Source organism: Pseudomassariella vexata, assembly GCF_002105095.1.
Source record: "Pseudomassariella vexata strain CBS 129021 chromosome Unknown BCR38scaffold_18, whole genome shotgun sequence".
NCBI lineage: Eukaryota > Fungi > Ascomycota > Sordariomycetes > Amphisphaeriales > Pseudomassariaceae > Pseudomassariella > Pseudomassariella vexata.
This window is the reverse complement of record NW_024467973.1, coordinates 387,328-407,762: the sequence shown is the minus strand read 5'-3', so window position 1 is coordinate 407,762 and position 20,435 is coordinate 387,328. Positions and strand designations below refer to the sequence as shown.

The 20,435-nt window shown below is 50.8% G+C and overlaps 7 protein-coding genes across 7 annotated transcripts; 6 read left to right on the top strand and 1 right to left on the bottom strand.

Annotated features, from left to right (window-relative positions):
* Positions 1-895: 895 nt before the first annotated feature.
* On the top strand, positions 896-3,757 carry BCR38DRAFT_489828 (uncharacterized protein; the record flags this gene model as incomplete). The annotated part of the gene is made up of 1 exon (XM_040864446.1): positions 896-3,757. One exon carries the CDS (start codon positions 896-898, stop codon positions 3,755-3,757), a length of 2,862 nt encoding a protein of 953 aa, XP_040710963.1.
* An 837-nt stretch (positions 3,758-4,594) lies between these two features.
* Positions 4,595-5,869, top strand: BCR38DRAFT_461102 (uncharacterized protein; the record flags this gene model as incomplete). The annotated part of the gene is made up of 6 exons (XM_040862490.1): positions 4,595-4,650; positions 4,733-4,836; positions 4,906-5,044; positions 5,104-5,293; positions 5,413-5,579; positions 5,614-5,869. 6 exons carry the CDS (start codon positions 4,595-4,597, stop codon positions 5,867-5,869), a joined length of 912 nt encoding a protein of 303 aa, XP_040710962.1.
* An 83-nt stretch (positions 5,870-5,952) lies between these two features.
* BCR38DRAFT_353927 (uncharacterized protein) lies at positions 5,953-7,272 on the bottom strand (the record flags this gene model as incomplete). Its single annotated transcript, XM_040856830.1, has 1 exon — positions 5,953-7,272. One exon carries the CDS (start codon positions 7,270-7,272, stop codon positions 5,953-5,955), a length of 1,320 nt encoding a protein of 439 aa, XP_040710961.1.
* A 600-nt stretch (positions 7,273-7,872) lies between these two features.
* Positions 7,873-8,763, top strand: BCR38DRAFT_400969 (putative ring-cleavage extradiol dioxygenase; the record flags this gene model as incomplete). The annotated part of the gene is made up of 2 exons (XM_040857750.1): positions 7,873-8,107; positions 8,262-8,763. The coding sequence occupies 2 exons, from the start codon at positions 7,873-7,875 to the stop codon at positions 8,657-8,659; spliced, it is 633 nt and encodes a 210-aa protein (XP_040710960.1). The 3' UTR covers positions 8,660-8,763.
* A 4,127-nt stretch (positions 8,764-12,890) lies between these two features.
* BCR38DRAFT_461094 (uncharacterized protein) lies at positions 12,891-16,016 on the top strand (the record flags this gene model as incomplete). Its single annotated transcript, XM_040862489.1, has 4 exons — positions 12,891-13,449; positions 13,505-14,380; positions 14,416-15,029; positions 15,111-16,016. The coding sequence occupies 4 exons, from the start codon at positions 12,891-12,893 to the stop codon at positions 16,014-16,016; spliced, it is 2,955 nt and encodes a 984-aa protein (XP_040710959.1).
* Positions 16,017-17,463: 1,447 nt separating this feature from the next.
* BCR38DRAFT_448767 (uncharacterized protein) lies at positions 17,464-18,735 on the top strand. The gene has a single exon (XM_040861246.1). It carries the CDS (start codon positions 17,517-17,519, stop codon positions 18,606-18,608), a length of 1,092 nt encoding a protein of 363 aa, XP_040710958.1. The 5' UTR covers positions 17,464-17,516; the 3' UTR covers positions 18,609-18,735.
* A 517-nt stretch (positions 18,736-19,252) lies between these two features.
* BCR38DRAFT_527846 (uncharacterized protein) lies at positions 19,253-20,026 on the top strand (the record flags this gene model as incomplete). The annotated part of the gene is made up of 3 exons (XM_040865407.1): positions 19,253-19,743; positions 19,804-19,886; positions 19,940-20,026. Exons 1-3 carry the CDS (start codon positions 19,473-19,475, stop codon positions 20,024-20,026), a joined length of 441 nt encoding a protein of 146 aa, XP_040710957.1. The 5' UTR covers positions 19,253-19,472.
* Positions 20,027-20,435: the final 409 nt, after the last annotated feature.

Genomic DNA, 20,435 nt, shown 5'->3' with positions numbered 1-20,435 from the left:
ATGTTGCTGGCTTGCCTCTATGCTACATGTTTGTTGTTGCCGCCGTCTGTTTGTATAACCACCACCCCCAGAGTAAATCGGAACCGATAGGCCCCACGCCGCCTCACCCTTCACCTCCAACTCAACTGTGGTCTTGTGTGTGCTTGCATCTCTGCTACGCGGCGCACCTGTTCAAGTTCGCATTGAATTGCACTTGCTCGTCTCTACTGCTTATCTGGTGTCAGCAGTAGTGCTCTCGTTGTATGTCTCATTGGTGTAGTCTCGAGGCGTCGCGCATGTATATTCTGTATAACGACTGACCGATTTTCCCGGCACAGACACAGCCTCCAGTGATTCCATCGCGAAGAAGCTCGGACGACGACCAGCACCGAATCCAAAGCCCTTGATTCTTCCCCCACCCCCGGCTATGTATTTTGTTCCTCGAACGTAACAGTATCTCCAAATCAACAACCGTTGCGCCGGAACCCTAAGATCTCGAAAACTTCACCCACGAAACCAGCCGAGGCTCAGCTCCAACCCGACAAGATCTGACTCCCATTCACTGTCAACAAGTCTCCGCCTACCGTTCTATTTCGAAACGACATATTGGGCTTCACTGGGGACGATATAGCAACATAACCAATTCCTTCCAACCCGCTGTCGCCCCGTTTCCCATCTTTGGTTGTGCATGTGTGGGAAGGAAATTCGCCCTCTCGACAGGCTATGGCATAAACATACTCAAGCCTAAACTGCAGCTTCATCGCTTCACCTGAACTTGCGGTGAACGGAGAAACGATATCCGGGCTTGTAGTGTCAGTGCAAGCCCCAGTTGTATGTCAACGGGATTCGAGAACGAGCACCTTCGCAAGAGGAGAGAACAGACCGCATTGCCCAGTCAGGGCGATATCTCGCAGCCATGAGACGGAGCAGGGGGCCGCCATCGCCCTACAGGGCTTTGGCTCACCATCCAGCTAATGGCCAGATGCCCGACACCGTATCTCTGCTCAGGTCGTTCAATGTCGAGACGAATCCAACGCGGCCCATGCGCCCATCGCCTCTGACGGCATCTACTATACCTGACATGCCATTAGATCTGTTGGACCGTATGAGAACCTTCCCGCTGTTTATGTCAGCCCCTGAGGACTTCCTCGTGGCCATTGGCAAGCACTTGAGACCCCAGGTTCACTCGGCTCACGATTTGATTTTGACCGAGGGCGATGAAGCAAAGGCCATGTATTGGCTGGTCCGCGGGGTTGTCGCTGTTACATCCCGCGACGGAGAAGCTGTGTACGCTGAGCTCAAGCCTGGATCTTTTTTTGGTGAAATTGGAGTGCTGATGAATATGCCTCGAACTGCCACCATTATTGCGCGCAGCAAATGTCTTTTGCTTTCGCTCAAAAAGGAGGATCTTCAGCTAGAACTTCCCCAATTTTCCGACATGGAAAAGACGATACGGCACGAAGCGCATGAACGCCTGACGATATTGAATAAGAAACGGCAAGAAATCGGACATGGTCTCAAGGCGGCCAAGGGGTCAACAATATCCCGTGAGGCGGCTCCGGGTGAGGTGTCGACTGGCGAGATGGGTGTTATTAAGGAAGGTTCGGTTGTGAACAACAAGAAGAGGAAATCTCCCAGCCCAGGAGTTATCGAAGATCCCGTAGCTGGGAGCGCCCTGGGCAGCGGTTTTGTGAATGTGCGGCAAACACTCCGAGAGCTTCCTCTCTTCTCGGCACTCCCTCCAGACATCCTTCACTTCCTCGGTATGAACGCGCAACCGAAAACATACACTCCCTTTACCGACATTATCAGCCAGGGAACTCCAGGTGTTGACATATACTTTATTGTGCGCGGCGAAGCTGAGGTGATACACGACCTGCCTAAAGGACAGCCAGAAAAGCGAATGACGCGTTCATCGTACATAAGACCCCGGCTGCGACAGGGCCAGTATTTTGGCGAAGTGGCCAGCTTGGGCTTGTCCCGTGGGCGAACTGCGACGGTGAGATCAATCACAACCGTCGAGTGCCTCGTGGTATCTGGCGAGGTATTGGAGGAACTGTGGAGGAAGTCGCCGCCCGCAATCAGGAAGGAAATCGAAGACACGGCAAGAACTAGAATCAAGCCGGAAGATGAAGATGTGCAGATGACAAATGTAGGGAGCTCTGAATCGTCCTCAACCCCAGTCAACGGCAGCCCGCAAGTCATCTTTACCACGCCCTCAAAATCCGCATCACCTGTAAAAGACGAATCGGATCAGTTGAAGCCCAAAGATCCGGACCCTTACCTCAGCGTCGACATGGAAAATTTACGCAGACGTCGAGGGTCCCTTGCCCCGCCAGCAGTTACCTCTGAGGCTTCCAGCGCGCCTACCGCGAATGACCTTCGGCACCGCATGATTGTTGACACCTCTGCACCCGTCAAGTTCGCAATTCCCTCCACGTCTCCTAACTCTGAAGGTCCGTCTAAAAAGGCTAGGATACTTCCCAGGCGGCCGGCGCGAGCTCACCCAGCTGCCTTGCCTGACGACATACTTGTCTCGATTTTCCAATGGCTCGATCTCGTCGAGCTCCTCCGTCTCAGACGAGTATCGATACACTGGCGCAAACTTTTGGCAACGTCCCCCAAACTGTGCACGGATGTTGATCTTACTCCTCATAATCGCACGTTGACGGACAAGGTCCTGGTAACAATCATTGCCCCCTTTATCGGCCCGCGCCTTCTCTCTGTTGACATTAGTAATTGCTTCCACGTTACTGATGAAGGCTTCTCCACGCTCTGGAAGGTGTGCGGCAAGAACGTCAAGTCATGGAAGATGAAGTCGGTATGGGACGTCTCGGCTAACCAAATTTTGGAAATGAGCGAACATGCCAAAGATCTCGAGGAGGTAGACTGGAGCAATTGCCGTAAAGTTGGCGATAACCTGCTCGCCCGCGTCGTGGGTTGGGTTGTACCCAAGCACGCCCCGCAGACCGCCAAACAAGTTGTCATCTCTAATTCGCGCGTCAAAGGCCAGAAACCACAGACACAGACGGTGACGTTACCGCCTGCTGGTACTGTCGTCGGCTGTCCGAAACTCAAGCGACTCAACCTATCCTACTGCAAACACATCACCGATCGCTCCATGGCCCATCTGGCTGCGCATGCTTCGAACCGACTCGAGATGCTCTCTTTGACCCGCTGTACATCCATTACAGATGCTGGCTTCCAATCCTGGACCCAGTTTCGCTTCCACAATCTTACACATCTGTGCCTGGCTGACTGTACATACCTCTCGGACAACGCCATTGTCGCGCTCGTCAACGCCGCTAAATCGCTTACTCATCTCGACCTTTCCTTCTGTTGCGCGCTCTCTGACACTGCTACCGAAGTCGTCGCGCTCGGCCTACCGCAGCTACAGGAACTCAAGATGGCTTTCTGCGGCAGCGCAGTCAGCGACAACAGCCTGGCCTGTATCGCGCTCCATCTTAACGATCTCGAACGCTTGAGCGTCAGGGGCTGCGTCAGAGTCACGGCTGTGGGCATGGAGAACATACTGGACGGGTGTTCGCGGCTCGTCTGGACCGATGTCAGCCAGTGTCGGAATATCGAAGGCTGGGTCAACGCCGGAGGCGTGCAGAAGTGGGGGTACGATGAGCGCGCATATAGGGATGGAATGAGACCGGGCTTGAGTCCTGCGATGAGTAGGGGGAGCATGTTGCCGCCGAGGGCGTCGAGGAGTCGCAGGGCGAGGAAACCGGTGGCGTTTGTGGTCGAGAAGGGGCCTGGGGGTCTTCGCTGAAGAATCGGATGTGTGTGTGCCTGTGGTTCAATTCCTCTACTGTCTAATGCGCTCCGCCAAGACAGGTAGCTATGGTTCGATTCCCTCACTGGTTACTGGTCTTTCGGACTGGGCATGTTTCGGTGGTGCAATATCCTACCTGGTTACTGTTGTTCAGGAAAAGTCGCAACGAGCAACGACTGGAGAAAGGGTGGATTGTTGATATCTACTGAATCATGGCGCTCTACTCGTTGAGTAATTCACGGGAGGGAAATACCTCATCGATAATTTAGCATTGGAAGGCGGAAGAGAATGACGGGGGCAAGTTCCCCTTACATATTGCTTGCGGCATTTACACATTGGGCATCTGGGGCTATGAGGCTATGTACGTACGAAAATCTCAATCATGAGACTGGACCAGGACGTCCCGGGCCTTGGAAACACCCAAGGCGTGTGTAGATATTCATTTATGGTGGACTCGGTGCAATTCCGACATGCCACAATCATACTACGGAGATCTCTTAGCTTCCTATTATGTGAATGTACCAGGATCAATCAACAACCAGCTGCAGCTGCCGCACTCCGAGTCCAAACTGAAGTCATTAGCTTCGGACGCTTGGCGTGATGTGTCGATCAACGCGATCTGCTGATGTTCGGTTTCGCATCGGGATACCGGGATCTGGCGACTGATCGGTGCGGATGGCTCCGATATACGCAGGTAACCGCCTCGAGAATCTTAAATCGCGGGGTTGCGCTAACGATACCGAAACCGCTGGCCTGACTCGACGAGGATTTGCAATGAGATCGGGGAAATGATAGAACGACAAGTCACCCGGAATTTGATCGGACGATGAACAGATGAATGCAAGCTTTGATTCGGATTGCGAAACTTCACATACTGGCTGGCATCCCGAGTAACACGGTTTAGAAAACTAAAGCCAGCATATTTGGGATATATGCGTTATGAGGCCATAGAAACTGCCCAAGATGAAGCAGGGGGTCACGAATCACGATAGTGCGTGTGCCCGCACCCGAGGAGCTGACAGATGAGGTGCTCATCAAAGTGCGTTGCGTTTCGCTCAACTACTGTGACACCGAAGGTGAATAGACACATCGCCATACTCATCTCTACCAGCCGAAACGTGGCGTCAGCAACTTGGACGAACAAGTCATCATGGGTCTGTACGGCCACCACAGATCCATAAACCAAGGCAAGAACGCCCCAATTCTATGTTCCGACATCTGCGGCACGGTGGCCAATGTTGGAACTGTGAACGCCGAAGTTCTCAAGGAAGGCGACCGCGTCGTGTCTATCTTAACCCAGACTTCTCGAGGGCCAGATCGTCGAGAAGGACATGGCCTCCGAGCTCTGTCATCCGCTTCCCGGCTGCTGACCGAGTACCGCATCTTCCCGCCACGGGACTGGTCAAGGCGCCCGGTTACTTGACTGACGAGGAGGCCATCGGTCTGCCCATTGCTGCTGTGACGGCGTTGATGAGTATCAATGCTTTCCAGCCGATTGGGCAGTCGATGACGGGAAAGGATAAAGTGGTGCTGGTATAGGGCAATGGCGGCATCTCCATATCGGGGTTACAGATTGCAAAGGCACTTAGGATGAAGGCTAAGTAGCTCTAAATCTGCGTGGCTGTTAATCTTATTACTGATTCACCCGCGAGTCAACGTCATCTTCAGACGCCAAATTGGAAAAGGCCCGCGAACTGGTCGCTGGCCATACCATCAACTACAAGACGACACCCGGCTGGCAAGAGACAGTCCTCTCCATTACGAATGGCAAAGGTGCCGACATCATATTTGAGTGCGGTGGGGCGCAGACGCTGGAGAAGTCCTTCAAATGTGTAGCATTTGGGCTTGATCAGCTGCATCGGCTACCTATCTGGGAAAGAAGCTGCGGCAGGTGTCAATGCGAACAGAAACGTCCCCGCACTCGCGCGGAATGTCTCGTTGAAGGGGATTTCGAATGGGCCCAAGGTGAGATTTGAGGAGATACTCAACACCTACAAAGGCAAGGAGGTCAACCCCCCGGTGTTGGATTGTGTCTTCGGCTTTGGAGATGCGAAGGAGGCGCTGAAGTATTTGTTCAGTGGTGGACATTTTGGTAAGGTGGTGGTCTAGGTGTCGTTGTAGTTGCCATGGACCATACACTGTGTTTTCAGGCAATCGTTATGTTGTATTCGACCCGTAACACCATGCCTTCCTCATTCGAACTCGCCCAGCCACTCCATATCTTTGTCCTTCAATGGCATCTCTGAACCCTCGCCCTTGAGAAAATCATTGACTGCAACCCCTACCTCAGTCGGTCCCCAGAACGAGCTGCCACATACCCAGCTTTCTTCCACTGGAGGATCAGAGTGTTCGTCGCAGCCCTGTATTGCCCCGCAGATGCACACAGTCTCCAACTGTAGGATTTGCCGCATATTGGGAAGGAGATACTTCCAGGAGGTGTTCCGAAGGCAGAAATCCTCGAGGCACACATGTTTGAGGGTGGGTTTGTGCAGATCAAAAATATGCTCCAGATCCTGGCGCTCTCCTTCCACGTTGCCCAGGCCAATGCTACTCAGTTGAGGCCAGTAATGGCCGTTCTCGATGATGTCTCCCACTCTCGCAGCATAGCCATGGTCTTCTGAATGGTAGGTGAACTTGACGTAGATGCCCTTGAGGTGTTTGAGCGACGTGAGGAACTTCCTAAGCACCCCTGTTCTCAAGACGTCGCGGCATTCCGGAACTTCGACGCCGGCTGTCTCCATGTCGTCATCGATGGCGGTGTCAATGTAAAATTCCACCACTGTGAGATTGGCAAGCGAAGCCCAGGATCGTTTTACAAGGTCGCACTCATCCCGGAAGAAACGCCAGTCGAGAGAGCCAGCTGCTAGCTTCCGGAGCTGGGTTCCAGCACTGGCAACAGCCTCGAGAACGGTGACTAACTGGCGACAACCCTCGGGCCTAAGTTCAACGTAGGGCCGCTGCATGCAGCCGTCAAACGGTGTTTTGTAGGTTGCGGCTTCACGCTCCCAGTTGTCTGACGATATCATGATTTCCTGCAGAGCAGGGAGCCGACTAATCACGTCGCGGAGGCAGTGGTAGTCCTCCCTGTTCTCGATGATGCGAATCTGATGCTCCATGGTCTCTTTATACTTCCGGTAACTTGCACGCAGTTGACGCGTTTTCAACGGCGGGGATGGCCGATTCCGCAAAAGCGAGTGCAGGTCCATGTAGGCTTGATGATCCTCCCGCTCAGAGTAGTAGTCGGCTACGAATTCATCGAAAGACAGCATGGGCGTGGGCAAGGCGTGCGCAACGTAGACCAGCGAGTTAACGTTTTTGGACACTATGGGATGCCGCGAGATGGCCTCGAGCGCCTTGAAATCCTCATAATGCAGGTAGAAAACGACCTCTCGTAGAGCGTGGCACGCCGCGATGTCACCGTAAGCGCGGCACGTCAAGCGGAAGTTCCGCAGATCCTTGATTTCCAGGAATGAGCACACGACATGGATGATCTCGGGTGTTAGTTGATCCATTTTGGCCAGGCTCGGTTTGTTTTATGAGATGAAGTGTGTGCCACTGAATGTGCTGATTGCGACTTGGCATCGTGGATGTGTAGAGGTCTGAAGAGCTTGGCGTGGAGTAGCTTTCAACGTTATTGGAGTCCACCTGTTCCCCGCCGCTAGGGTGGTTAGTGTGCTAAATACTTCGATAAAGTGGAGTATTGCATATGCATAGGTATGTGGCTTATCGTCAAAACCCTGCCTACAACTTGGACGAAATAGCTTTCTAGGTCATTCAAGTAGGCAGGTCTATTGTAGTCGATCTATTGATCATGTCCCCACGAACCACCGCCATGTCTGCATGATTCCTGACTCCAGATAGTCTCATAAACAATTTGGTAAGCTGATGTGGAAAGATTGGTGATCTGTTAGTAGCGAAACGGGAGTCTACTTCCCACATGGGAAACTTTCTAACTTTCCTGGGGAATCCCTTGAGACGTTCGATCAGACGATGTTTCACATACCCGTTCGCGTCTTTATAAAATACTTGAGCTCGACGTCAAGTTTTACGTCAAGTTATATCTCGTAACGGAGCCCTTTCAGCCCAGTGTCATTAATCCGAAACTATTCATTATGGCCAACGAACAAAGAAATATCCTCACGGAAAAGGTCATCTCGCCCTTGACGATAGCACATGTCGTCCTCAAGACTGGGAAACCTAAACCCATGGTTGCCTATTACAAGGCCTTCCTCGGGGCCCATATCCAGTACGAAAACGAGACGATATGTTTTTTGGCATACGACGAAGAGCATCATCGTATCGCCATCATCAACTTCCCGACCCTTGGTCCCAAGCAAGGCGCAGGATGTAAGCAGTTTCCCGTCTTGGGGAAATTCGGTTGGGCCTCGGGAACTCGATATCTTGCGAGAGTTAGAAGCTTTGTCATTTCCGCCTTGTCTGCTCAATTATGATTCGATATACCCTGATGTGTGATCGGCTTACTGATACCCCTTTTTCGCAGTGGATCACGTCGCCTTCACCTTTGACTCGCTGCAGGATCTCGTCCTGGCTTATAAACAGCGCAAAACACGGGGTATCGTCCCCATCTGGTGTGTCAACCACGGCATAACGACGAGCATGTATTACCAAGATCCCGATGGGAACAAGATTGAGACGCAGGTGCAAAATTTCGACACGGTCGAAGAAGCGAATGCTTACATGACAAGCACCGACTTCACCGAGAATCCCATCGGTGTCGACTTCGATCCTGAGGAGCTTGTCAAGCGGCTAGAGAGCGGTGAGGATGAGCGGGACATCAAAAAGAAGCCGAATATTGGCCCAAGGAGCATAGAGTCGGTCAAGTCGAGGGTTGTGCCCCCGCCATTTGCGAAGGATAGTTATGAACCTATCTATCTTTAGAAAAATGCGGACGTGCTGCAGTGTTCGGCAAGTTAAGATAAATTTGCGATCAGTTCCGGGGGCTGAGTGTAGGAACAAATCAAGCATGTCCGATTAATTTGTAGGGAGGAGCTGTACCTAACGGCTGGTTTAAGCCCATTACAAGAAATGATGAATTACAAAGAAGTACTACAGATCCCGTAGAGTATCCAGTTTGGCAAGGCAGTGACAGACAAAACGGTGCAGAGAGGCTGGATTTTCCAATACACTATGTCTCTAGAGCCATCTGGCGGTAAAACCCAGAGATCCTGTATGGATGCATCCTTTTAGGGTTTATTACTCGAGTCATGTCTAGGATGGTATTAGCCATGTCAAAATATGCTACAAACTTTGGTTCATACCTATTGTATTTATTAGCGTGAATATGACTCAACCATGATGAGTTGGTCAGGCTCCTTTTCACCTTCCCTCTGGCTCTTGTTTCGAACAAAGCACATGAGCAGCAAATCACCAAACGTTTGTGAAAAGTCTAGTGAGTTGAATTTCTACACCCGAGTTGATTTTATGACATGCATTGACATTGATGAGGACACTAAATTCTCACGGTGAACCTGTCCAGGTAGTTTGTGAAAATCATATATGCAAGTCCCTTGTTGTCGAAAGAATTGTCCCCTTTGCCCACCACAAACAACAGAATATCATATCAGACACGCCCAACACAACTAAAGAATACGACTACTGGCATAAATCAACATGTCCTGGGACAAGAACGCGCAGCCTAAGACCAGCAACATGTCGCCTGCGACGACATGCTGGGCAAATATGACAGGCACACGTGGTTTGTCTGGCTCTGAAGTCTCGCACTCGATCGCGCAGACAGCTCCTACAAGCACAACCACAGCCAGTCCCAGCAATCCGCTGCCGAAACCGTCTTCTCAGATGAGTTCACACGCTGCCAGCAAGCGAAACTAATGGATTTGCCTAGGAGATGGATCAAGGAGGTTTTTCGGCTTTAGATACGATTGGGTCGGTACGTTTTGATTCCTGGTAGTAAACAAGTTGCATTAGGCCGCTGTCACTGTCAACTCCCTTCAACCGAAGGCTTGGATATGACCATCAGCAGAACTCTCGTGTGCTCACAATAGATTCCCCCGCGAATCATTGTAGAATATAATGTCTATCTCCGGCCTCACTCATGGAATTATATCAAACCCGTGGCGAATGCTCAGCCTTTGTGGCATCTAAATTCATCAAGACTCCAGCAATCCCCTGGTTCATATTCTTTGTCTTCATTTTTGCGATACTTGTAGCAAGGATATGTGGTAAGCAATCGCTTGTCAGATATGGCACGCCAGCCATACCAAGTCTCAAAGACTCGAGCTGGTATATAATTGAGAGACTATACAACCCTTTTTTCTGCGGAAGTAATCCGAGAAAGGTGAAACATTGGTTCAAGATTTCCACCACCGGGGGCGGACGAGGGGGGATTCTGTACCAGATTACCGGTTTGAGATATGGATATAGATGTAGAGTTCCCTTGTCGACCCCATCGTCATCTTCTTCACAAGTCCGAGTGTGTTCTTGGCTCGCAGTACTTGAAAAGGTAAGTGATGTCTGACCTTACCTGCCTTCTACAGAATCAGTTCTGTTTGTGTCTGGACCCAGGTCCCGCCTCAAAACTCTTTGCCTCATTTTTCGTGGGAAGGATGTCGAAAAGGCTGACAAAATGTGTCGAAAGATCATCACTCATCAAATGCACCACGATGTGTGGACACCAATGATCACCAACCCAATCAAGGGCTCGCCCGAAGTCTTATCTATTAAATAAGGTTCCAGAGTATTAATAGGTACTTTAAGTAGTATTTCGGAGTTTAAAGGGGTAGGGGGAATGCAGAGCTTAGAAGCATGGACGAGCCCGGATTCCAGTATGAAGTGCTCGGATTGCTAGATCTTTTGGTCAACGTAGGGCAGTGGTTACGGGCAACCATTCCATACAAGGGGCTGAATACTAGTCTTTAACTAGCTAGACGTAAGATTCTCCGTAGTGAAGGCTCTCTCAGAGGTACGTAGATATACTTCTAGTATATACTAGTAAAGTAATGCTATAACCTTGCAGAAATTACAAGCTATAAGCTCTTCGCAGTAGTACGTCTTGTGAGATAAGAATAGCCCGACGTCGTATACCTAGAGATAGTTACTTGATGCAAATGCATATGGGGGGTAAGGTGAGTGTATTAGGGGACATTGGTTGGCTAGCTGGCTGGCACCCTTGCAGCCCTATCTTATCGTACATAATCTTATCTACTCTACAGAGTAGCGTGACGCCCTATGGGCTCAGGTATCATTACTGTACTACGAGGGTAAATAGAATATAGCGACTATTTTGTTGTATGCTTTCTGTCGTATTCCAAGTATTAGGAGCTGTATTAGTACTACGAAGGTACGTGAGGGACTAATCCTAAATTAACTCCGAGGGGTCCCTAAATACCATGATCCATGTCCACCTACCTCGTACCCCTTTACATCTAAGGCCACAGCTTCTCATAGTTTGGGGATTAAGCGCCACCCTTATGTCCTAGGCCGAAGGTGGTGTAGCGGCAAGTGTAGCTAGTGCAACCAACCCTCCCCTCCCCCCTCTACATAGAGAGCAAGAGCGCTTCTAGCAACCAATGTAGCACAAAGCGCAGAGCAGACACAGAAATCGATACGAGATCCACACATATTCATTAACAGAGGAGTGAATACCTCAGTTTCTGTATAAATTTGGCGTAACTATAGATCTAGTAGCCTGTTGATTAAAGGAATCGCTATTTCATATCCCCAGGTTTCGTCTTAGAGAGGAAAGCCTAGTCCAACCACCGATTCGCGATAAAACTATTCTCTAGCTCTGATTAATCACGGTTTATCCATACTTGAGGATATTTTAGCCTAGTACTACTAGCCTTGACCCTCTCACCGAAAGATACATATATAAGCGTGTCCCTTTGGGTATATGAAATATACTCTAATGAGGAGTACTACGACGAAGTATTAGACTTTAACATACGTACTCAGCGTAAATTAGCAATGCTGCTACGTCGCGGTGCAAATTACCGTTACGAATACGGTAGGATAATATAGTCTCTTTTATACCGTACCGGAAGGCTACCGTGACCTGCGAATAGCCCTGAATGACAAACTCCTTAGCGCATGATTTGCGGCTCCAAATCACCAACATGTAATTGCACTGAATCGGCAATTTTCCGTCTGGTTGTTGTCGGAATCCAAGTGTTAGGCGCTGCATTGATACTATAAAGGTGCGTAAGGGACCAATCCCAAGTTGGCGCCGAGGTCCCTAAATACTACAACGCCAGCCTGTCTGCCCGTACCCCTCCACACCTGAGGCCACAACCTCCCACAGTTGTAGAATAATCGCGAAGTGAACGAGAGAAGCGTTATTGTTACGGTCGTATAACTGTCCTGTAAAAGGGATTTTATACAAAAACAAGGTGGCCAATGCGGTAAGGATTTGCGCTAAACTCGAACCCCTATCTAAGCCTTGATGACACTGGGATGGAAAGTGGATCTGATTCTCACACTCTTTTTCTAGAGGCTCTGTACCAGGCCCAGGATTCAAATCCCTTCTGACGTGAATCCCTAATATAGTGGGATGGATTATGGAGTAATTTTAGCGCATGCGCATGGCGCAAGGCAGAATAATTTCCAACACCTATATGGATGCCCCGTAACATTGCGGATGCGGTCGATCATTTGATCCTGTGCTTCTCTCTGCCTCGCCATAACCCAACCGAACTATGAATTGGCCATGACATCTCACACTTTTCATCCAGTAAGGGCTGCGCAGCTACCGTCCTCGCAAAGAATGGTCTTTGAATCCGCCGCTCTATCTGCCCTGTTTAATGTCAGACCGCAGGTTATATAGTGTCAATTCCGAAAGATGAAGTTAACATAAACCGTGTATTTGAGAGACCAAGTATCAAGACACTTGTGTCGTATATGCGCGGTCTACCAAGATCCTTTCCAAGCCACATCCGCTTGATCCTACGCTACACTCGTTTCGACATGATGCCAAGTTCAGCCCCGATGCCTGGTTTATAAGAACTCAATTGTCAGCATGTTTCGGGCGGCTTCGAAGTTTCCGGCTCGGCGATCTCAGGTTAGACAGAAATACGGCAGTTTCCCGCGGGGGCGTGAGGAGGCAACATTTTCTCGATCTGGTCTTTGGCATCGAGTCTGACGAGGAGATTCCATCATGGAGTTCTCCACGGACGCGGTCTTTGACGGGTACGATCTGAATGACCTACAAGACCCTTATTACCCAAGAGAGACGACATTAGAAGGACCGGTCTTCCTCGACACTGAAGCATGCCTCTGCGCTTTGCAGGAAACGCCAGCTGAGGGCAGGGATGCAGTATGGCAGTGCATTGGAAATCAAACGCAGGAAGTCTACGAGGTATCAGTGGGTAAAGGCAAATGGTTCAAGTCTGTACATGGCGGAAACAAGGTCGACTTGCCCTACAACGATGCCTCGAATCCGCCTAATACCAACGAACCTCTCAAGTACGACTCGAAGGAGAAAGCCCTGGTGCCCTTGGACGACGACGACTCCTCTCTGACCATTTATGACAAGGCGTGCACAGGAATAAATCAAACCACATTCACGACGGCATATTTGCGCGCATTTGACAGTTTGAGCCGCAAAGAGTACCCGCTGGGTGATGTTGGGCCGTGTTGGAGACCTGGGGCGGTGCCGATACCGCTGGTGAATGAGAGTTTCTGGCAATCCAATGGATGCCCCGATGGTTTCCTGTGTATGTCCACGGATGCGAGGGGATTTCTAGAAACGAGGGCGCTAACTAGACGCAGGCCAGAACAACACCATCAACTCGTTACCGCAGTACTGCCCTCCTCTGACAGTGTGCCAGAAGTCGCGGGTGTCCGGGGCCGTCTGCTCGTTCGACGGCGTCAACATGGGAATGGGGCCCTTTGAGCCTGTCATATGTCAAACGGGACACTACTGCCCGACCGAGGACAAGGGCAGGACGATGCTCCCGTGTCCAGCGGGCTCGTACTGTCAACCCGGCGCCGCGACGCCCACGCCGTGCCCCGAGGGGTCATCATATGCACGGCTCGCCATCCCGATCGCCATCCCGATCGCCATCCTCATCATCCTCGACGTCGCTCTATTATTGGGAATCTTCTTGACAAGTCTCCGGAATCGCTTCCGATCCAGTTCGAAATCGCATAACGGCGCTGTGAAGAAGCCTCGGGTGACGGTCACCGGTAGAGGCTACAAGCAGCTTCCGTATGAGAGGGATGACGGCACGGAGATGGCCCCGATGCAGGCAACTTACGTGCCGCGCTCAGAAACATGGATGGGCTTCGAAGCTGCGTTGGCCCCCCCGGGCTGTGAGGGTGGTGGCGCGAATGACCTTGACAGTGGGCTTTCGCCGCAACTTCGCGTTTTCGTCGAGTCTATGAAGAAAGCAACGGACGGTGCCCAATTTGGTCTGTCTTTCAGGTACTCTGATCTCAGCTTCCATCCTAAAAGTTCGTCTAGGCCGATTCTGCAGAATATAACGGGCTCTATCGAAAGAGGCTCGCTTGTAGCCGTCATGGGTGGATCAGGAGCTGGCAAGTCGACGTTCGTCAATGTGCTCATGGGAAAATCGACCAATACCGGCGGATCTGTCATAGTGAATAATACTCCGAGGAAGATCAAACGCTACAAGAAGCTTATCGGTTATGTGCCTCACAGGACGATGTTGTCATGCCAGAGTTAACTGTCTACGAGAATATTCTTCACGCGGCCAGGATCCGGTTGCCTCGAACCTGGGCTGATGTGGATATTCAAGCCCATGTCAACTCGGTCATCGATTGCCTGGAGTTATCCCATGTGCGCGACTCTTTGGTTGGGAGTATTGGAAACCCCGTCATAAGCGGTGGCCAGAGGAAGCGTGCCAGCATCGGAATGGAACTGGCGGCAGCTCCTATGGCCATCTTTCTTGACGAACCAAGGAGCGGATTGGACGCCACAGCGGCAGTGTCCATCATGAGAACCCTAAAGGCCATTGCTCGCTTAGGTATCTCTGTCATCGTCATCATCCACCAGCCACGAATGGAAATCTTTGAGCTATTGGATGACCTTATCTTGCTAGGTAATGGTCAAATCATCTATGAAGGCCCTGAGAGTGAGGTGCAGCCTTTTTTTGAGAACATCGGGTTCCATTTCCCGGAGCATAGTAACTATGGTGACGTTGTTACCGACATCATCACCGGCAATGGGCGACCGTACAAGCGAAGCGGTGACATCTCGAAAGAGTCCCTCATCACATACTGGGCCAGTTCCCGCCAAAATGCCTCCATCAAGAAGAATCACGCCAGCCTTGGTGTCCCTCTAGGCTCGGGAAGACCAAGGGCGGATTCGGACAGCCACTTGCTTAGCTCAGTCAACGACTTCATTAGTAACAAGCGCGGCTTCCTCCTCGGTGCCCCCCGAGACCCTTCCATGTCCGCCGCCCTCAAGCAACGCGGCGCCCCCCGTTTCAAGAAAGTTTGGCTCTGTTTCCGCAGGGCTATGCTGCAGCAATGGCGCGCCAAGTCCGCTTTCTGGTTCGAAATGGGCCTCGCTTCCCTCGCTGGCTTCCTCCTAGGTCTAGCCGAGAACTCCAAGAAGGGCGTCCTCTTCGTGGGAATTTACAACAAACCCTTCGAGGACCTGTCCGTGGCCACCGACCTCCGCTCCGCCCCCGAGTTCGCCCTCCTCATCGCCATCGCCATTGGCCTCGTGGCCGGTGCCCCTGGCGTCAAGGTTTTCTCCGAAGAGCTGCTCATGTACCGGCGCGAGGCCGAGGCGGGACACTCGCGGATCGCCTACTTCTTGGCCAAAGCCATTTCTGTCATCCCGCGCATGCTTTTCGCCTGCATGCACTTCTCCACGCTGATCTTGCTTCTCGCCTTGCCCGTTATCAGCTGGGGCATCGCTTTTGTTACCAATCTGGCTTACTTCTACTGCATCTATGGACTTGCCAGCTGCGTCAGTATGATTGTCCGTCGTGAGGAGGCACCCCTGTTCGCTACTATGGTCAGTTTGATCGTGGGCATACTGTCGGGCTCCGCGCCGCCGCTGTCGCAGGTCAAGAAGTGGCATCTTGAGTGGTTGTGGCGCCTATCGCCAGGTGTATGGCTCGCGGAAATCTACTTTGGCCAGCTGGTTGAGCCGTTTGGACACTTGTATGATGTTGGCCTGGCGGCGGATCTGGCTGGGTTTCAACTGAGCTGGATGCGGAGGAATATCTTGATTTTGTTGGCCATTGGGACGGTCTATCGGATTATCGCCTTTGTTGGGCTGGTAGGCGCGAAGCGAATGCGTATCTGATCAAATTCTGTAAGATACCCCAGCATCATTGCATTTTCCTTCACTTTCACACAAGAAATCATGATTACATGAGAATTGTCTGAGACATGTTACTTCCTGTAGAGCCCTAGCTGCCGCCAAAGCAATGTGCACTGACCATTCCCCCTTTTCGCTCCCCACAACCATCTTTCAGACCACGAAAAATCAGTCTAACATTGAACAATACAGGCATTGGGCCTCTACATCACTCTGAAAGCTCAGGGGGTTCCATTGTTTCTATTTGAATCGCGTGCATGCGCATGCCAGTTGACATGTACGCGCAACACATTGACATGGCGGGGTTATTTTGATTACGATGCGAGGCTTACGATCAAGATCTTGCCTAAGTTGGTCAGAATTCCGCTTTTTGTTAATTACAAGCAAGAGGAGCTCAGTCTGAGGGAGACTTTCGGGATTCCGGGATTTCTGGCGTGGGGGAGGGCAATAAACCAGACGGAAAGGGCTCGAACCAAGATGAGAACCTAGGGTCGGAAGAAAATATCGGCTGTGTTTGAATAGATGGATATGATCTTGTTGGAGCTATCGTTTCGAAAGGGGTATTGCAACTCAACAATGAGGACACGCTCCTCAAGTGGATGTCATCTAACTGCCCTGGGTTGGATAAGGCTCTTTGGCTGGTATGGACGATCTTGCTGCAGAGTCCTGATACACAATGGATAGCAAAAACCACGACTTGTAAGATAGATGGCAGATTCATAGATTCAAGAAAATAGAACGTTTTCTTTCCGTTCCTGTCTGCTCGACCGGTCAGATGCGGCGCTTTGTATGTTGTCCGACGGTACCTTTCCAGCTATGCCATGCACCGCCGCATCTGATCTTTGAGGGTTACCCCCGGCAAGGGATAGGCTTTGATATCTGATTATTTTCATACCATAACAGAATTCCGGGTTCTTTATGAAGAGCTCCGCGTTGTAATTTACATGCCGTTTCACAGACGAACTTCGTGGCAACCGCTTGCTAGGCAACTCGAGGGTATATGATGTGCCTCGTGCTACTCAAGCTACAAAGGAATCTCTGGCGAGTGTTGGTTTTAGACTATAGTCGAAGGAAGGGATCTTGCCGATAAATTATGTACCTTTCCACTTCCATCCACCACGAGATATGGACAGTATAATATCCTATGATTTCCGTAACCACTAGGATAAGTTACGAAAAGGGGCATTAACAGGTTGCTCACGGACGACGTAGTCTGTACATATAAGGCGGCTCAAAGTGATAGCGTAGATATTTTCTTTTAATTCGATAATGGACACAATCGCAGGCCTACTTAATTCGACAGCCGGACTTCGTGGTTGTAAGCGGCCGTCTCGCTACCGATGACATGCGCAACATGCAGATTAGGATTGGTTATGATTGGTTGTCATGCAGTGGACTTTCCAGCCCCGCTACAACAGCATAGACATCAGTAATCACCCACCTCTTGCTCAACTCCAATCTTATTCCAGAGCCAGAATAGCAGAGATGTCGTCAACCAATGCGGAAACGACACAATATGTGCACTATCACGATGGCGGCATCCCAGGGCGGCGTCCCATCCTCACTGGCGATGCAGCCAAGCCCACTTTCACTGAGCTCCCCAAGATCGACATGGCCCGGCTATACTCCTCATCACTTGAAGAGCGAAAAGCACTAGCAGCCGAAGTGAACAAAGCCTTCCGATCTGTCGGCTTTTTCTACGCCACCAACCACGGGGTAGACCCAAAAGTCATCGACGACACCTTCAGCGCAATGCACAAGTTCTTTTCCCTACCCGAAGAGACCAAACTGGAGACGCACTCGCGAAAGAATCACAAATTCCGGGGCTACGAGCCCATCTTCTCAACGAAGCTGGACCCCAGCACTCGAGGAGATCTCAAAGAAGGGTTCCTCATGGGAGAAGACGTCTTCGATGCGGAACAAGGGGCATCCCCTGTCCAAGCTACGCAAGCGGCCGAGGGACCACGGAATCAGTGGCCTTCCCTGCCTGAGTCCAAGTTCTGGCGGACTGCTATCTATCGGTACTACGAGCACATCCTCGCCTTCGCCAAGCGACTTCTGCAGCTTTTTGCGCTGGCGCTCGAGCTGGACGAGGACTATTTCGATAGCGTGACGACGTTTCCCATGACCAACATCCGGGCGCTACACTATCCGCCTCAGGAGCGCGACGCTGACGTGGGAATCGGTGCCCACACTGATTTCTGCTGGTTCACTCTGGTATGCCAGCAAGAGACGACCAAGCCCGCGCTCGAGGTGCTCAATGGCAATGGGGTCTGGGTGCCTGCTTACCCAGATCGCCGCACATTTGTCGTCAACATCGGGGATTTTCTCAAGTTGCTTACCGGGGGCGAGTGGCAGAGTACTGTGCATCGAGTACGTAATATGACAGGAGAGGAGAGGTACTCAATTCCTTTCTTTTATAGTCCTAATGAGGATGGGTTGGTGAACGTCTTGGAGAAGTTTCGGAAGCCCGGGGTGAAGTATGAGCCGTTTACGGCGGGGGAATACTTTGAGCGGAGGTTGCAGATTGATAGGCGGACGATGGATGAGAAGGATGGGCAGGTGTCGGCGTATTGATAGATTGTGGGTTCGATATACAGGAGGGCAAGGTCACAAGGACAATATGACATTGAGAAATACTTCCAAAACTGTTGACTTCTCGAAGTTCGCTTGCTTTAACTATGACTAGCTGCGGGCGGTGTAAACCAACCAGTCGGGTCATAGCGAGAAAGCCATAATCACCGGCTGCTATAGAGGTCCGGACCACAGTGGAACCTCGGACGGTCCGTCACTAGATGGCAGTAATGACATGGAAGGTACCAAGCCTGGACTTTTGGTCCCAATCTGTGCTGAGCAGCAGGAGTTGAGTTGCCTCCTTCATCTCATTTCGGAAATGTGAGATCAAATTAAAGAACGAACTAGAATTAAGGCTGGCGGTTGGGCCGTTTTAAAACATAGGCCCCCGAGCCAAGCCGGCATTGCATTTGACGTGTGGAAACAGAAAGTACTCAATCCCATTGGCTGCTTTAGAGTATCCCCGGAAATGAGTGCTATAGTGTGGTTCGTCACAAATAGATTGCTCTCATGAACAAAGTGGGCCTCTTTGGAAACGCACTATATGGGTACCAAGCACAGACTTGAAGTACTCAAATGGAATTGCACGTTCATGCGAATGGCTTCGTAGAAAACCTTTGTTTCGTTGTTTACTTTCTGGTCTTTTACTTCTTCATCCATCACGGAAATCGAATCTATTCTCCATCACACGGGCTGTTTGTTTGCCATCATATCCAACTCCCAGCGAGTCAGTCATTCTTTAATACACAAATCACACATTCGTTCCAGCGACAATAGGCTAGCCTCCGTCGGTCCACTCGTTAAGCATTCATTCAAAGGTCTTCACGGCAATCCATCATCTACCTAAAGTTCGTTCAGCTATCCAGAATGCAGTCCAAGTTCACTGTCCTCCTTGCCCTGGCCACGACTGGTCTGGCCCAGACCGTCGTTCAGCTTGCCAAGTCTGTCATCGACAGCAGCGATGTGCCTGAAACCTGCCTGCTGCCCTGCCATAACGCCATCGTGCTTTCGTCTTCGTGCAGTACAAACACCAACAGCACTAGCGGCTACAACGACTGTATTTGCAACGACACCCTGGCTCACGTGGAACTGCTTCAGTGCAACTCGTGCATCTCGTCCGCGAACGAGACAGATATTGGTTCGTTCCCCTGAAATATCTAGTTCAGGATCATATGAGCTTATGTAATTCGTCATACAGACTTGGAGACCCAGATGGTTACCTGCGGGTTCATTGCCTCGACCACGCAGTCTTCGACTAACAGTACAGGCTCGGACTCGGATGTGAGTGCAAATATCTGGTTCTTGACCTCATCATGCTGACCATTCCTGGCTAGGACTCCGACAGCGCTGCCTCTTATGCTTCTATTTCTCACGGCAGCATGATCGCCGCACTCTTCGTTGGGTTTGCTGTGCTCTTGTAGGAGTTGGCCCTACAAGACTTCAACGCGTGTGTCCCCGGAAGCTTGGGAGGACTTTCTGCTAAGCCTGCTTGGTTATTGATACTACGTTCTACCACTTGTCCCACTCATATGGACCCGGCCAAAGTTGTTGTAGGACGGCAACCTCTGTTTCTAATTCCACATGTGTCAAGCACACATTCGTGTGATACTCCGCTCTTCTCAAGCAAGGCGCAATGTCTCAGGGCTTAAACACGGGTATATACACATTTACGGTCACACGACCGGCTCTATAGTGTTTATGAATCATGTCTATCAAGAGATTCCATACATGTATGGCAACTACGCCGGACGCTATACAATCATGTAGCTTGAACAAAAACAACAGGCAATTCCAGAACAGGAAAACGTGGCAAATAATCACACAAACTGG